At 55.1% G+C, this 18,035-nt stretch overlaps 1 protein-coding gene across 4 annotated transcripts in view; it reads right to left on the bottom strand.

Moving 5' to 3' along the window:
* The window catches only part of SLC22A23 (solute carrier family 22 member 23), a 141,415-nt gene that overhangs the window by 4,937 nt on the left and 118,443 nt on the right, over positions 1–18,035 (bottom strand). For 2 of the 4 annotated variants that reach the window (XM_049715415.1, XM_012537182.3), the window contains 5 exons: positions 15,791–15,918; positions 12,335–12,437; positions 9,902–10,134; positions 8,294–8,326; positions 7,072–7,195 (listed from right to left, as the gene is read on the bottom strand). In XM_049715415.1, the coding sequence (XP_049571372.1) occupies positions 7,072–7,195; positions 8,294–8,326; positions 9,902–10,134; positions 12,335–12,437; positions 15,791–15,918 (621 nt within the window). Of the gene's footprint in view, positions 1–7,071; positions 7,196–8,293; positions 8,327–9,901; positions 10,135–12,334; positions 12,438–15,790; positions 15,919–18,035 lie in introns of those variants that run through there. The other 2 variants (XR_007479481.1, XR_007479482.1) reach the window with 2 other exon arrangements.

Here is an 18,035-nt window from a genome sequence, read left to right as displayed (position 1 = left end):
CCTCAGGACATTAATAAAACTGAAATCATATCCGGCAGCTTTTCTGACCACAAAACTATGATACCAGAAGTCAACTACAAGAACAGAACTGCAGAAAACACAAGCACAGGGAGGCTAAACAATATGCAACTAAACAACCAGTGGATCACTGAAGAAATTAAAGAGGAAACAGAAAAATACCTAGACACAAATGAAAAAGAAAACAGAACAATTCAAAACCTATGGGACACAGCAAAAGCAGTTCTAAGAGGTAAGTTTACAGTGATACAAGCTTACCTCAGGAAATAAGAAAATTTTCAAATGAACAACCTAACCATACTCCTAAAGGAACTAGAGAAAGAACAAACAAAACCCAGAGTTAGTAGAAGGAATGAAATCATAAAAATCAGAGCAGAAATAAATGAAATAGAGACTAAAAAAACAGTAGAAAAGATCAACGAAACTAAAAGCTGGTTCTTTGAAATGCTAAACAAAATTGATAAACCTTTAGCCAGACTCATCAAGAAAAAAAGGGAGAGGGCCCAAATCAATAAAATCATAAATGATAAAAGAAGTTTCAACTGACACCACAGACATACAAAGGACCGTAAGAGACTGCTGTGAACAACTATATGCCAATAATAATAGTCAACCTAGAAGAAATGGGCAAATTCTTAGGTACAATCTCCCAAGACTGAACCAGGAAGAAATAGAAAATATGAACAGATAATTACCAGTAATGAAACTGAATCAGTAATTTAAAAACTCCCAAAACACAAAAAAGTGCAGGACTAGATGGCTCCACAGGTGAATTCTACCAAACATTTAGAGAAGAGCTAACCCCTATCCTCCTCAAACTATTCCAAAAAAACTGCAGAGGAAGGAACACTTCCGAATTCATTCTATGAGGCCACCATCACCCTGATACCAAAACCAGACAAAAATATCACAAAGTTATAGGCTGCTGACTAATAACATAGATGCAAAAATCCTCAACAAAACATTAGCAAACCAAATCCAACAATATTAAAAGGATCATACACCACAATCAAGTGGGACTTAGAATGTTCTTGGACTTAGCCAAGAATGTACAATGGAGAAAAGAGGGTCAAGGATTCTTTTCTGGAACACCCATGGCACACACTGTGTTTCATAAATGTGGGGATGCTGCAGATCAGATCACCCTGGTTGCTCGGCAAGAGGGCCACCGTCCCAGTCAATGGGGCAGAGTGAATATGAAGACCTTACAAAGAGCAGTGCGACTGACTCCACTGGACGGTGAATAAACGAGCACCTGAAATACCTCTTCAGTCCTTGTGAGTCTGGCCACTCCAGGAAGCCACGGGAGGCTGCAAGGGATTATTTGGGGCACCGGAAATAAAGGACGTGTTTCACGGGCCTTTGATACCAGTGAGAGATCATTTTCTCTAAAACTGCCCATGTGGGACTTCCCTGGTAGTGCAGTGGCTAAGAATCCGCCTGCCAATGCAGGGGACACAGGTTCGGGCCCTGTCCAGGAAGATCCCACATGCCATGGATTAAGCCCGTGCACCACAACTACTGAGCCCTCGTGCCACAGCTACTGAAGCCTGCGTGCCTAGAGCCCGAGCTCAGCAAGAAGAGAAGCCACCACGATGAGAAGCCGGCTCACTGCACTCGCAGCAACGAAGACCCAACGCAGCCAAAAATAAATAAGTAAACTTATTTAAAACAAAACTGCCCACGTCTGCCTGACCTTCCCGTAAGTTGAGTGGGGTGGTGCTGATGAGCACGAGAGGCTTCCCTGCTCAGTGCAGTAAAGTGCTCACATGGTTAGTGCACAGGGACGTGAGTGCACAGCCCACGAGGAATTCCTGAGCAAGGAGCTGGCTCCCCCTCAGAGTCTAGGTGAACTATGTCATGGTAGCAAGTCACATCAAATGAGATGGAACGTATTTGATTTATGGTAGGGTTCGATGACTTGTTTTTAAAAAGTGCCGACATCTCTACAGATGCATATATATAAAATGCAATCCATGTACACGTGCATATGTAATATGCGTGCATATGTAATATGCGTGCATATGTAATATGCGTGCATATGTAATATGCGTGCATATGTAATATGCGTGCATATGTAATATGCGTGCATATGTAATATGCGTGCATATGTAATATGCGTGCATATGTAATATGCGTGCATATGTAATATGCGTGCATATGTAATATGCGTGCATATGTAATATGCGTGCATATGTAATATGCGTGCATATGTAATATGCGTGCATATGTAATATGCGTGCATATGTAATATGCGTGCATATGTAATATGCGTGCATATGTAATATGCGTGCATATGTAATATGCGTGCATATGTAATATGCGTGCATATGTAATATGCGTGCATATGTAATATGCGTGCATATGTAATATGCGTGCATATGTAATATGCAATATAGCCTTAAGTATTTTCTTCCACAAAAGCAATTTTCTGTTGGTTTTCTATCAAGGAGACATTGAAATTAGGTTAGGAACAACTGGCAGAATCTGGTATTCCATTTTTGGATCTGTGTTCCTTTTAGAAATCTCAGTTTAGAGAATGGGATCATTACGTGCTTGGTTCTAAGGTGTAACTTCATCTTTCTCCCCGCAAATGCTGACTCTGTACATTTTCTGCTTTTCTCCAGGTTGTCACGAGAGGGCAGCACACGCTCACGTTTAAATAGGAGAGTGGCAGCCGCCTCGATTTACAGATAAAGGAGAACCTGGAGCAAGGCTGCCTTCTAGTGCTTTCGGAGCTCGAAGGCTTTTACTGGCTGTCTTTATTTTACTAGTAATAATGGAAAGATAGGTACACAGGCAGCTTGACAAAACTTGTGGAATCTTCAGAAAAAAATAAAAATAAAGGAAAAAAAATAAACAAAAAACCAAAAACAACAACAAAAAAGAATCTTCAAATCATTCTTTTAACCATGTTAATACCAGCGTCTTGAACACAGAAAACAAACCTGTTTTCCACTTCCTTCTCTGCATTACTTGTCTTGACTACCTTCCTGTGAAGTCAAGGACGAAGAAACATTTCTGCCCATCTTTACAGAAATATCACTGCCGAAAATATTCAGGTAGGAATAATGAACACCACCGGTTGTCACTTGCTGCGGCCAGACCCTCTGTGTACAGTCTGTCCCCCACCAGTTCCCCCACGAGAAGGCCGTCATGACTAGTCTTGTTTTGGGGCAGAGATGAGCCCAGCTGAAGGACGTGCCCAAGGCCACGGAGGAACACAGGTTCCCTGCCTGCTAAAGGCCCGAGTCGGGGGCTCGGGGGGGGGGGGATGCGACCTGTGTGCTTGGCTGTCCCCTGTCCTGTCTGTCCCCCTCCTGCTGTTTAACGGTGAGGATTACCCATCACCCCCTCGGCCTGCGGTCACTCATTGAGCGTGTGTTATAAACATTTATATATATATGATGCAAATTTTAAAACAAGCTAAACGACCCCACGTGTCACGTGACACACAGGCCATCTCTCCTCCTGGTGCCCGTTCCTGAGGCATGTCTGGAGCAGTGACATCAGGTGGGGTCCATTGGGGGTGGGCACAGGGAGGAGCCAGAAGGAAGGTCTCCGGAAGGAAGACGCTTGGAGGAAGGCGTGGGCACCTGAGGGGAGGGAAGAGCTCAGCCGGAGAAGGGGGTGGGCAGCCAGGGAGCGGGTGAGGAGATGTCAGGCGGTGAAGTGGCCCCTCTGCTCAGGCAAAGGAAACAAAAGCAAAAAGAAACAAATGGGACCTAATTTAACTTTTTAAAGATTTTGCACAGTAAAGGAAACCATGGACAAAATGAAAAGACAACCTACTGCATGGCAGACCCTGTTTGCAAATGATATGACCAATAAAGGGTTGACATCCAAAATATGTAACAGCTCATACAACTCAACATCAAAAACAAACAAAACCCCGATTGAAACAATGGCACAAGAACTGAATAGGCATTTTTCCAAAGAAGAAATGCAGGTGGGCAACAGGCACATGAAAAGCTGTTCAACATCGCTAGTCATCAGGAAATGGAAATCCAAACCACAATGAGGCATCACCTCACACGGGTCAGAATGGCCATCATCAAAAAGAACACAGGTAACATGTTGACGAGGACATGGAGAAAAGAGAACCCTCGCGCACTGCTGGTGGGAATGTGAAATGGTGCAGCCGCTATGGAGACCAGTCTGGAGGTTTCTCAAAAAACTAAAAATAGAACTACCATATGATCCAGTAATTCCACTTTTGGGTATATATCCAAAAAAACTGAAAATACTAATTCAAAAAGATACATGCACCTCTGAGTTCGTAGCAGTATTACAATAGCCAAGACATGGAAGCAACCTAAAGGTCTACTGACAAAGAAGACGCGGTAGACGTATGCAGTGGAATATTACTCAGCCGTCAAAAAGAACGCAATTTTGCCATTTGCAACATGGATGGGCTTGGAGGGCATTATGCTAAGTGAAACCAGTCGGAAAGACAAGTACGTACGATGTCACTTACGTTTGGAATCTAAAAAATACAACGAACTAGGGAAGATAACAAAAACGAAACAGACTGGTTACCAGTGGGGAGCGGGAAGCAGGGAGGGGCGACATGGGGGTAGGGAGTGAGAGGTACGGACTATTAGGTATGAAACAAACTACAAGGATGTACTGTACAACACGGGGACTACAGCCAGTATTTTATAATTTACCTTTAAGTTGCTATATATTAACCTTCAAAAATTGTGAATCACTGTGTTGTACACCTGAAACATAATATTGTATATCAACTACATCTCAATGAAAAAGGAAGAAATACCCCGCAGCCGGGGCCGGTGCTCTGGGAGCCTGACGAGGTGTCGGGAGGTGAGGGATGCGTCCCTGCCACCAGCGCCTGCCCCACCCCCCCGCCCTGCTTTGTGAGGGCACACGGAGACAGAGAGGCCTCAGGGACCCTCCTGCAGCTTCCAGGTAAGCCACCAGCTGCCCCTACACCGCCGAGGCCCAAGGGGAGGATGCTGAGAAGCCGGCCACGGGGAGGGCGCCGTCAGCGTCTGGGTGGGCGCGCCGGACAGCTGTCACGCGTGGACAGCCAACGTCCCCCAGGCTCTGTGCAAAGGAGTTCTTACCCTGCTCTTCGCTCCTCGTTAGCCAACCCTAACCTTCGCTACTGTTTTCGTTCAGAGGGTGTGTTTTTAACACCGTGTTGCAGAAAAGGCTAGTTTTGCACTAGGCAACGTGAAGCTCGCAGACCTGAGTGGCCCTCCCAGCTCCTCCTGGCTCACCCGTGAGAAGTCGGGGGAGGCAGGAAGTCCATTTCCTCCCAACGACTCCGTGGGACTGTCCCTGGGTGGGCACGCAAGGAAGGGCCGGGACGAGGGGTGTCCAGCAGGGAGAGTGACTCACCGGTAACACCAGAGAGCCTTCTGTCCCCACCAGGAGACCCCCCCAGACCTCATCTCCTGCCTCTGCAACTATAAACGCATCACCTAGGGTCAAGTGAACATGTTTTCTAGTTTGTCATCCTGGCAAGCTGACCCCGAGAACATTTTCTATCCCCAAAATAATCTTTGCAGGTTTGCCTCAGAGAGGAAAAGGATACTGCATTTCCTTCAGTTTAGCTTGTTTAGCTCTTTTCAGCAAAATCTAATGATGATTAACGGGGTCTGCCGACTGCTGAAGGGGAGGCTGGCCACCCCCAGAGAAAGATACAAGTCTGACCTCGACTTCCGGTCTCCTGAAAGAGTCCTCCTTGCTGGGCTCTTTGGTAAAGGAAGGACATTAACTGGGTAAAGAAAGACACGGGGGGGGGGGGGCTGCTCTCCGCCTGGGGCGCTTTGCAATGTCCCGCATGAAATAAGCCCCAGGCTCACTTCCCGTGTCAGGTTAAGCAGAGGGTTGGACCAGGGTGAGTGACTGGCATTTGCTTGCTTTTTCTTAAACGCACGATGCCCTGGGTACGGGACAGCCTTCAGGCTTGGCATGTGTATGTAAGAATCCAGGAGGATGAACCAGAGCGAGGCCAGTGACAATGCTGTGTCAGCATGACGCCTGCAGACGCGGGCCTCCTCCCAGAGCCCGGCACCAGGGACCAGATGGTCAGTCCCGGGCGTCCTGCCTGAATGGGACTGGCCCCTGCCTGTCGCCCACGTGGGAAAGGGAGGATGGAAGGGTGCGATCATGCTGGCTTCTGGGCGGTATCCCACAGCCGATTAACTGCCCCACTCCCAATTACACTTTAACAAGCAGAGCGTGTGCGCTGGGCAAGCTGACACGTTCCCACACCGAGTTCGGGAGCTTGACCGGAAGTCACAACAGTCGCTACCGGGCAGACAGCGTGACGGCAGGGAGGTGATGCCCTTTACGAAAGGAAACCCTTCCGTGTCGCTGTAACCTCGACAGCACCAGAGGGTGTGCCCGGCCGCGTACCGCTGCCCGGGACGGTGCCGGACGGAGCAGACCCCCCCTCCCCTCACCAGGAAAGCAAAGGCAGCTGAGTGCCCGCCACCCCGCCTTTCAGAAAACAGACCCACACGGACTCCTGGGGGCCGGGCTGCACACTCGGCCTCTGCCGGACACACGGCGGCTTCTTAACCAATATTTGTCCAACAAATCAGTGATGTAACTCCTTGGGCTTTCTCTCCGAGGCCCTTCTTTGGGCTGGAGACACTGGCCTCTCAGGCCAGTAGAAAACCAAGGCCCTTTCTATCTGCTTTGTATGTGAAACAGACTGTTTCCGGAGCCCTCCTAGGAGAGTGCACAGCGTCTGGGCTGGAGCAGAGCACAGGCATGAATTCAGTGGCCTCCCCACTCCACTCCTTTTCCAGGCCCTGCCGCGCTGCTTGCGCCCCCAACGCTCCCCGTCCCTCCAGCTGCCTGGACGGGACCCAGGGTCCAGCCCTCACCTCACTCTGGGTTCCCTGGGGGTCAGGGCAGAACAGCAGCCTGGGAGCTGACACCCAGCACGGGCCGCAGCTCGTCCGGAGGCCGGAGCAGAGCTGGTGGCTCGTTCACCGGGAGCCCTGCCAGATGCGGAGCCCCGCCCCCCGTGTCCTCAGAAGAAACGCGCCCCTGCACGGGCGGCCCGCCACGCACCTTATTACTGTGGGAGTGATCTCTGCACAGAAGAACACGCTGAGGCTCCCCACTGCATGGGAGGCGAACATGCCCACGATGGAGAAGGTGATGGAGAACTTGTCTTTGACGCTGTCACTCATTCCTGGGGGAGAACCAGGGGGGTGGTGAGGGGGGCGGAGGGAGGCTTGGGGCCGAAGAAGGGTCTTCCCTCCTCCCCTCTGCCCGGTGTGAGATGCAGACCCGGGAGATGCAGCAGCGTGTCCCGGGGTGGGAGGTCAGAGCCCTTCTGGCAGGAGCCTCTGTCGGGTCCCCCGGGAGTCCCTGCGGGTCTAAACTGTGGGGCTCAGGCAGACTCTGCCGGACGCCGTAGCCCAGAGCGGCCGGCAGGGAGGGAGGCTGGTGGTCTCCCCGACGCTGTGGCAACGCCCTCCCGTCCAGCCTTCCGGCTCAGCTCCAGAGAAAGGTCTCTGGTTCCAGAGAGCCTGGCCATCCTGGCCTCAGGCCTGACCAGTCCAATACAGGGACAGGGCAGCCCAGGCTTGACCGAGGGGAACGAGAACTCAACCCCGAGAGGAGAACTTATGGGCCTGGAGGGAGCGAGCTGGACCAACTGGAGCATCTTGCCAGTGGCACCGGGTCTGACCTCACACCCAGGCGGCGCTAGGCGGGCACAGCAAGATGCTGGGGTCCCACATTTGGGGCGCAGCCCAGTTCCCCACAAGGCTGCACTGGGAGCCCTGGCGGCACGGGCTCGGTCAGGCCAGGCACGTGTGCGCAGCAGTGTCGCGTGCGGGGCAGAGGCTATGCCGTCCCAGAGGCCGAGAGTAGCAGGCTTGCGTCGCTCACAGGCGGGGACAGCTGCTTCCCCTGGCAGCGTGGTCAGCCGGGCCCCCAGGGCCGTGTGGCCCAGCCCAGGCCTGTCCCCAAGGCCCTGCGTCACAGTGGAGGCTGCTGGGCTGTGCTGGCCACTGGTGCCAGGGGCAGGGGCGAGGGCAGCGTGCAAGCCGGGCACAAAGCGGGTGGGGGGCGGGCGGCCCGACTTTCTAGAGGCGCGAGGGGCAGAAAGGACAAGTGGATGAGTGTAGTGTCCAACCTACGGCCAACTTCAGCTGCAACTCTTGGGGTGAAAGGGGGAGGGGAGAGAGAGGAAAGGGAAACCACAGGTCTGTGAGTCTTTGTGAAAATGCCCTGCAGGTGCAATAAAAAAGACAACACGGTGCCGCACGTGCGTTCGGCTCACCTGAGTCCGGATGCTGGCTGTATTTCCCGATCACTGGACCACAGGAACGGCAGCACACGAGGAGGAAGGCGGGCAGGGAGGGGAGAAAGAGAGCAGGTCGGACGGAAGTTACCACCGCGTGCTTCCACGCGACTGGTTTCTAAGCACACCCGCTCCGGGACCAGCAGGGGTGGCCTTGCAGCCAGCCCGCCAGGCCCACTCGGGGAGCCCAGCTGATGCCGCCAGGGGCCAGAGAGCAGGAGGGACGTGGCACAGACGTGGGGGAGGGTCCAGGGCATCAGGGCTGGCATTTGACCAAATGGAGCTCCTTCTGTTCGGAAGGGAGGGCTGGGCCCCTCTGGCCTCGTGACCTGGGGAGGACGCCAGCTCCTGAGAGCAGGGGCCCGCACGCAGTGCCCTCCCTCAAGCCAAAGGGGGAATGTCCAAAGTTACTCAAGTCACTGCTGGTCTGTGCTCGGGGCACCAAGTGCTGTGGGCAGACCCGGCAGACAGCATCGCTGTGCCCTCCCAGCCTGGTCCCCACGGTGCCTGGTCTCCTGGGCATCCCTGCTCAGGGACTAAGAAGGGCGGCTGGGAGCCCCGGGGCTGCCGTGCCCCTGCATGTCCGCCCAACCGGCGGGAGCTGCAGAAGACTCCCCAAAGGGCAGCTTGGGCGGCCCCACCGGGGGACAGACCCCATGTCGTCACAGCTGAAAATGAGACCAGTCTCCCGGCAAGATGCGGACTGCACGTGAACTTGCCCGGGTCAGAAAGCGGCTCCTGAGTCAGACGCTGGCTCTTCTATAACCCAGTTTGCACAAGGCTGAGAAAGCCTCGGTTTGCTTTCTCCTCCTCCTGTTCTGGATCCTCCCTCCCCACCTGGACACCACGCAGACCTGAAACACTACTGCAGGCGTCTGACTTGCCCAGCAGCGCTGACCGAGCTCTGACAGCTCAGAGGCGAGGGCAGCCATCAGAGCCACGGGGTCCCCGCGGCGCCTGAGTCCACTGGGGGGGACGATGCTGGGCGAGAAGGCTCGGCTGCCCGGCTCACTCCCGCCTCGCCCCGGGCGGTCAGATACGCTGCAGCTCGTCCCCGTGGCGGGCGAGGGCTTTTGTTCACCAGGAGCTGCACTGAGCGTGCCTCGTAGAGTTGGGTGGGCGACACGGACTGGCTAGCTTTTCTTTAAATTACTTGTAACGTTTACCGAGCAGCTCTCTGGCCCCAAGAGCAGCTGATGAACTTGGAAGCAGTGCTGAAAAGCAGGGTCCCAGTGCAAGGGTGTCAGAATGTATCTACCTCGCCCTTGATCTCACGTGAGGAAAAAGTCCTTCATTCCTTCTCACGTGATGGATCACAGCGGGAGAGCGTGGCCCCCAGTGGGGTCACCACGCCCACCAGCACCGTGAGGGCCCGGCTACCAGGGAGCCCCGGGGCAGCGGGAAGCCTTGGGGTCGCGTGGGAGGAGGGGGCACCCCACGCACGTGTTCAGTGCGAGCTCGTCCTCCCCAAAGCAGCCCCCTGCAGCCGTGGATTCTGGAGGACGCCTCGGGCTGCCCACCCACCCAGGGCTCTGGAGCGCACGCCAGGCCCTGCCCACCGCCCGCCCGGGGCCTGGGCCCACTCACGGTTGAGCAGCCCGAGCTGCAGGAGCGAGGCCAGGGCCGTGAGGATGACGAAGAGCAGCAGGCCTCCCCGGCGCCCCAGGAGCCGCACCGCCGGGCACACGGCCAGGCAGGACGCCAGGGCGATGCCGGCCGCCGTGTAGTAGTCGGCGTAGAAGTTCTCGAGCAGTGGCGCCTTCACCTCGTGGCCCACCATGCTGCGCGCGAAGCAGTGGTGGATCCCGAAGCCGGTCAGCCTGCGGGGACACAGTGCCTGAGGCCACCACCTCCCGGCGGGCGCGGGACACCCTGCGTCGCGTCCAGGGGCAGAGCAGCCCCTCGGAAGGTGGCGGGGAACGCACGTCAGAGAGGACGTCGGGGGGATGTGCGTGGTCACCGCCCTGCCGTGGCCTTACGGAGGGTGCAGGCATAAAAGCAGGGAGACCCTCGGCTCAGACGCTGTCTCTCACGAAATCCAGGCGTGAGGCAGGCGCCCCCAGGGTCCCTGCGTTGGAGCCCGCATCGTGGGCACCGAGGGGGCCCATCAGAGCCACTTTCCAGGCGGGCCGACAGGCAGGCAGCACAGCGGGTGAGCACAGCCTCTAGGACGCACCGCCCGTCTACACCTCTGCCTCTCCCGGGGTTCTGGAAACTCGGGGACCCGCCCCGAGAACTGGCTCCCCCCCCACCCCTCGCTGCTACTCGCGGCTCATGTGGCCTGGAGGGACAGGAAGGGTCAGGCCAGTGAGGACATCTGGTCTTGGAGACCGTTCAACGCTTAATTTACCATCCCCCGCCCCCCCTGCCCTGGGTTCAGCCCCCTCCTGCCCCACAGGGTCACAAAAACCCGCAGGGAAACGTGTGTCCCAGCCACTCAGGCGGATGTCCACTCTGGGAACAGGAATAAAGATGTGTCGTGTTCCCTGGGAGCACAGGGCAGCAGGGCTCTGAGGCCCCGGTGGACGTGCCCCGTGGGAGCAGGGCTGCGAGCGCCTGCATCTGTCCCTGAGCTGAAACGCCCTTCTCTCCCAGCCTCCCTCCTCCGTGCTTTCAGCAGACCTTGAGGACGCATCAAGGTCAACTACAGACCCAGTCCTGCAGGAGGGAGCCGCCCTCCTCCAAACCCGGCTCCCCTGGGCCGCGTTGGACGGCCTAACAGGTGTGAGTTCGGCGGGGCTCCTGGTCTCAGGGCGGGTCTCCCACCTTGTTGTTCTGGTGGAAGGACGTCCTCCGACCACAGCAAAGCCAGAGAGACTGGCTCGGCCTCCCCCGAAACAAGAATCATTAAGGTGGAAACTCCCCATCTTGTCTATGTCACCATTTGTGTTTTTTCCAAAATAAAAGTTGGAGAAGTGACCCCACTGTAAACCGTCCCACTGGCCCAGCCGGCGTCTGCCTGAGACTGGGCAGCGGGTGGCCGGGCTGGAGCTGACTGTGCAGAGACGGGCCTGAGGGCTCGGCCCCGACCACGCGTGCGGCGCGGCTGCCCCTTCCCCTGCCTGGGCCTCGGCTGCAGGACGAGGTGTCCGTTAGATCTGGGCTCTTCCACTGCTTTGGCGCTGGGCTGTTTTGTATCCTCCCCCAAATTATTTAACCTGGAACCCCAGTCCCGAGAGCTGATTAAAGGAGCGGCTTCGACAGGAGCAGCTGTGGGACGTAGGGCCAGAGGCCCGCCCCCGGGCCTCGCTCTCTACCGACGACTGCCGTCCTGAGACTGTGCACCGAAGGGTGTGAGCTCCCCTCCCCCAGTGACCTCTAACCCCCTACTGCCCAGATGACCTGTGGCCCTGAACGAGGCCCACCTGGGCGAGCAGGGAAGGGCAGGGTTGCTGAGCTGCGAGTCAGCAGCACAGGCTTGCCAGTGCACACCGAACCCGGGACAGTGCTGGCAGGAAACAGCGTGAGCCACGGGGGTGCAGGTGCAAACCTGGGGCGCCGGGCTGGATGTGGTCGGCTAGGTGGGAGGGCCTCTGGCCACGTGTGGAGGTCACACCCAGGGCCGGGCCGGCCCATCACCACCCGCCGTGACCCTGGGGTCGGGCCTCTGCAGGCGCTGGCTCCACGCACGGAGCTAGGACACTCGGCAGCCTGGTCCCCGCACCCGTGATGGTGCCTAGAGGCCCACACGTGGGGGTCCCGTCGCCCCCGAGCCCCCCGCCACTGTGCCTCGGGGGGAGGTGCCTCCCGGGAGGTGCATGGCCAGAGAGCCCCGCTCCCAGGACGGCCCTGGACGTGAGCCTGCTCTCCGGCAGCCCCGTGCCCCGGGACACGTCTGTGCGGCCCGAGTGGCAAGCGGGGGGAGATGCCGGGCTGCCCCGAGGCTGGGGGTCTGCGTCTGCAGGCACCCGTAGCCCGTGAGACAGCTGTTCAGAAGCTCTGACGGGGTTGCTCAGGCTCACCTGGCCCTGCCGCCTCTCCCCCGCCCCAGGCCCAAGCCCGCCTGCGCCCGTGACTCACGAGTTCACGCACAGCACCACGATGTTCTTCCACAGGTTCCGGGTTCCCACCACCTTCACGATGCAGACCTTCTTGGGCCTCCGGGAAAGCTCCTTCTCCAGCTCTGCAGGGAGGGGGGACCCGTAAGCCACGCTTGGCGATGTTACAACAGGGAGACTGACTGGGGCTTTTTCAAAATTCTGTGCTCTTTGTAACTTTACTATAAACCGAAGAGGATTCAAAACAAGTTAACTAAAAATAAAGCACGCAGTGGGGTGGGAAGGCCCGGAGGGAGTGGGGTTGCCTCAAGAGGGGCCCAGGAGCTGCAGCCCCCTCGGGGGGGGGGCTCCGGGGTGTGTCCCCCTGCCTGTACTGCTTAGGGGTACTCTTACCCCTGGACGTCCTACCTCTTTCCTGCCATCCAATGGCGAGAGGGTCACCAACCTCACTAGTTACAGCTAGAATGAGCAACACGTTGCTGAACCGTAACGGTTTAGGAGTTTTTTATTTTAAAAAAATGTCTGGATCAGTGTCACCAGCTGGGGCACACAAGGGAGAAGGTGACACCTGTCCTACGTCCGAGGGATACCATGCTCCCTCAGTTTCCAGAACTTTCTTCCGTGTCAATATTCAGGCACAGAGCTGCAGGCATGGACGCTCAGCTCCTGACGTCCTCCTGGCCTTTATCATCCCCTCTGCGAAAACAGGCTCATTTGATTTACAGACATACTTTCCCCATGGTCAGAACGCTAGGAAACTCTTAAAGAGCACGGAAACATGGTTAACAAACACATAGCGTTGACCCAACGATCTGAGTATCTTCACTGTTGTGAAACTGGTCAGGAACCTATTTATCACAGCCACGCTTGCCCACCATGGAAGTCTTCCAGGAAGAAAAACTAAATGCCCATTCGCATGGCTGTATAGGTTTAAATTTTTTTTTTTTTTTGGTAATGCAGCTAAAACTTAATTCCTGATACTTTCTAGCGTATGAAATAGATGTTAAGAAGCTGTAGTAACTGTAATTATGACCTTTTTTCTTTCATTTTTTAAAGCTTTAAACTCTGGAGCCCAAGCTGACTGTAGTCTACAGAGGTAACTGCGTTATTCTAAGTGGAATTACACTAACCTCTCCCGGGCCGTTGGTATGTTCTCTGTGTTACCTGCACCCCCAGCCTCTCGACACCACCACAGACACGCAAGCATCCATGAGGCCTTCCTGGCCCCGCGCTCCGGCCGACCCAGACCGTCCTGGCCTCTCCCCACCCACTGCAGAGACTCCTTCCTGGGCCTGCAGGGACACCTGCTGACCCCAGAAATTCCCTCTCAACGCGCGAGGCTCCAGCCGGCCCGAGGCCTCTTGCAGGAGCAGAAGTAGGTGCGGAGGGTCAGAGGCAGGGCGCCGGGCTCCGCTGCCTGGGGCCGCCTTGGCTTCATCTCCTGCTGGGGTGTGACTGGTGCAAGTCACCTGACGCTGGGGACCGTGAGGTGGCCCGATACAGGGACCTGCTTCTCACCTCGGGTTCAGGACGGACGGACAAAACAGAGTGAGGCACGTGGGGTGGGATCCCCGCTCGGTTACCGAGAAGGGCTCGGGTAAAGCCGCTGTGGGCCTGATGGGGGCCTCGTAGCCCCCAGACTCGCTGCCTGACCTGGTGACGCCAGACTCGGCTGCTTCCCTGCGGTCAGGCTGCCCGGAGAGGGCCTGACGCCGGGGACCCCCTCTCTGCACCTGGCTCACGTCCAAGGAGGAAAAGGGAAGCCGGTTCACTCTTCCTCGGGGGCTCCTTCCATGCGGAGGGAATGCCGGGAGCAGGGAAGCCGTGCCTCCAGCCCTCAGCCTCCTGGGCGCCTTTCCCGTATGTACAGCAGGGGCGATCTGATCCATTGGAAAGGCTCTGATGAGGGTTAAACGCCTGTATGGCGTCTCAGCCCCCGAGGCAGGGCTGAGGGCAGGGCAGCAGGGAGGATAAGAGTCAGGGCCGGTGAGAGCCTGGGCTGGGGACAGGATGCTGGTCCAGTGGCCTAGATAAGATGCTGGGACACAGCATTCAAGCAGGCAAACCGGTCCAGCCTAGGGAGGTGCAAGGGGCCACTTGCGAGGAAACAGACACCCGCCTGCCTCCAGCTTTGCCCTGGTGCCATGACGTCACCGTCACTGTCACCGTGTGCCTGACAGCTGGGAGGGAGCAGAGACCCAGAGGCGGGCGTGAGCCGCGTGCCCCGGGGCGTGAGCGCATGCCACCCCAGCCCCCGGTCGGGGGGGTCATGCGTGCTGCTGCCTGCCCCCCAGCACAGGCACCAGCACCAGCCCAGCTCCTGAGCGAGGATACCACTTTCTAAAAACAGGAGGGAAACGAATCAGCGTAATTAGGATGGAGAAAACAAGCTTCTCCCAGACAATATTTTAACCTGAAAGAAGTGGAGTGTGGTGATTTAATTAGGGAAATGCCAGAAACAAGGCACTTTGACTTAAGAGCGCTGACCTGCTAATGGATGGGCCTGGACAAGTTTGGGGACAAGAGCCAGACGCTCCAAAAGGGGCAAACGTGGCCTGAAAGGAGCGAGGTCCACGCACCCCTCACCCCCCCGCCCGCCACGCCAGCACGCCTATCTCCCTCTCGGAAGCAGCACAGGGAAGCTGCTTCTGCTGGGCTTCCTGGGCTCAAGTCCCAGCACTACTACTCACTAGCTGTGTGACCTCTGGCAAGATACTCAATCTCTCTGTGCCTCAGTTTCCTCGTCTGCAAATGGGGATAATTACAGTACCTTGCACAGAACTGCTGTGGAAAGATTTAAGACAATATCAACACACTTCTAATATTGATATTAGGTGCTTGCTTTTCCTGTAAAAGTCCAAACAGTCAATATTTTAGACTTTGCAGGTCACAATAAATCACTTCTAGTGCTTATTAAACAGACAATGTTCAGGGTTCCTTCCAAGATCTACTGGCTGAGAATCTCTGGGCGCCGGGAGGGGCCCAGGAGCCTGGATTTTAACGCCCTCCAGGTGCCTCATGGATCTGATCTAGCTTTTGTGCTGACGTTCCTGACAAACGGATTCTATGGGTCTGAAGTGTTCCGCGTCCTCAGAGGCCCAACCAATAGGTCCTGACAGACACAGACAACACAGCAGCTCTCTCTCTCCTGTTCGGGAGAGACGGGGAGCGAAGGCCAGCGCCCCCTGGCCAGGACCGCCGGCACCAACCCGCGGGCAGGCAAGGCTGTGTGCCCCGTGCGGTTCAGCCCTCAAGGTTCCCCCGAGGGGCAGGGGCACGCAAGGTCACGCCGTCCTCTGGGTTTGGCCTTGGCCACGTTCCTGGTCTAGCTGAGGACCGACTGCCCCAGGAAGCTGGACAGCTGGCTGGGCAACGAAGGCACCAGGGGTGATGTGGGGTGACTCCCGGTCCCGGCGGGACGGGTGGCGGGCCCCCCAAGCCTGGCGGGGCTGAGGGTTTGAAGGGAATGCGTGCTCACCAGGCATCACGCCTTTGATGTCGCTCTCGGGGTTCATGCGGTTCTTCTGTGTGAAGCGCAGGATTAGCTTCTTTGCCGACGCAAACTGGTGGGTGGCCATGAGCCACCGCAGGGACTCTGGGAAGATCCTGCAAAGAGACGGAGCGGGTGAGGCTCTTCCCATCGGGTGAGGCGTCAAGACACAGCTGTCGGGGGCTGGGAGCGTCCAGCCGGGTCGGACTGGGTACCCGTCTGCGAGCGGCGGAGGCTGGCGGGTGCTCAGGACTCTCTCCTGGCCCAAGCGGACGAGAGAAGACCGTGGCCCTGGGTGTTTCTGGCTTTCTCTTAGAAAGTGTAGAAGTTGCAATGTTTAAAATGAGGCAGAAAGGAGCAGTATCCTCCCAGCTGTGTCAAGAAATCTGTGTATACTTTTCACCAGACGCTGGATTACTAAAACACGTTCCAGCAATTCATGGAAGGGCTGCTTTTGTGATATTCTGTCTCAAAAAACAAATGTTCATAGAATGATTTTAAGTTTAAAAACAACGCCCCCATCCCCCCATCCTAGCGACCTGACGGGCACCTTCCGTTCTGAGCATCTGGAGCCTGACCTGCCCAGGGCTCAACTGTAGAATTAGTTTCATCTTGCTGCTAACTGCCCAGAGCGCCTCCCGGAGGCGGGTGATGGTTTTCAAGTGTAACGAGCGACAGACTCCTTGCTGGTTTGTTCGTGTTTACGATGAAATACGGTGAGGAGTCCCCTCGGGAAAAAACCCCAAACCAAACTAGTGTCTTATCAATGTGTTTTGTAATTTTACATTTATAACAAGATTTGCAAGTCCATCAAGGAGAACCGTGTGCCTGTCTGGAGCAGTGCGTCAGCTTGCTTTTTCTGTAAAAGTCCAAACAGTGAATATTTGAGACTTTGCAGGTCACAAGGTCTCTTGAGAAACCAGCCACTGCCACGTGCCCAGGGATGGAGGCTGTGTTCCCTTGGGACCTGATTTTGAAGCAGGTGGCACCCCTGTGTGGGAGAAGCAAAAGCTGGAAGTCAAGGTTGGGGATGACAGCACAGCCTCTGCGGGCGCAGCGCTCCAGGCGTCCCTGTGTTTCATGTCAGTTACAGAGTGTCAGGGAATCATGACTGACGATGATAAGAAGTTATCTTTGCTCTACCCAACACCTGCCCCACCAGCTCTGGGGAGCCCCTAATCAAAGTCAGGCAGAAGCTGCAAAAGCTCTCAGTGCTAAGCTTTTATTTCAGAGTCACATCACTAATGATGTCACAGCTGTCACTCCCTCACCTGTCTGAACAAAAATCAAGTTTCTAAATGTTCATGATGTATTTTGCAGAAACAGCTGACTTCAGTGGTACACTGGGATGGTCTGATCAGAGTGTTAATCTACGCTGGGAGACCTGGGTCGTCACCAAGAGTCAAAAAGCCACCGTCCCACGTGGCTGCACAAAGGTGCAGGCGAGCTGGGGGCCCACCCTGGTGAGGTGCGGCCGGGGCATTAAGACGGGCTCAGAAAGTCTCATGTCTTTTCGCCCAGGAGCCCATATTGGAAAGCTGACAAAACACAGGTTTCAAACTGTAAGCACTGATTTTTTCTTTAAATAATAAAAGTTACTGTTTGCTTTACTAGCCTCTAGTGTTTGAATATAATTCAAGCAAACACTCACAATATAACATAACAGACATCAGTATTATATAGATACTAACATCTCGCCATACTTCATCAGATCTTTTCTTTATAATGAAACAACCTAACACAAATGCCCACCCCTACAGCTCTCACCTGTGTTGTCTCCATCCATCTTTCTGATTCATTTGGGTTTAGTGTCACTTTCTCATTTCTTAAGATAGACACACAGATCGTTAACTTTAATTCTTCTTTTCTAATATATGCATTTCAGACTTCAAAATTTCACCGAAGTATCACTTTAGCAACATTTCACAAGTTCTGATAAGTAGTTCTTGCTGTGATTTGATTATAAATATTTTGTGATTTCTATCAGGATTTTTCCTTACCTATGATAGCCAGTTAGACAGACAGACAGACATATCTCATATATATACATAACATTTCCAAACATACCGGTTTTGAGAGGGGGGTAGTGGCGGGGTTGCAATCTTGTTTCATTGACTTTAATTTTATTTAGTCATTTTGAGAAAACACAGCCTGTGTTACTGCAAACTGGTACAACCAGAATCCTGGATCCAAGAGGAGGAAAGAGGAGAGGAGAGAGGCAGGGCCCAGGGAG

Source organism: Orcinus orca, chromosome 10 (genome assembly GCF_937001465.1).
Source record: "Orcinus orca chromosome 10, mOrcOrc1.1, whole genome shotgun sequence".
Lineage (NCBI taxonomy): Eukaryota > Metazoa > Chordata > Mammalia > Artiodactyla > Delphinidae > Orcinus > Orcinus orca.
The sequence above is the reverse complement of the archived record's forward strand: the minus strand, read 5'-3'. Positions and strand labels throughout refer to the sequence as shown.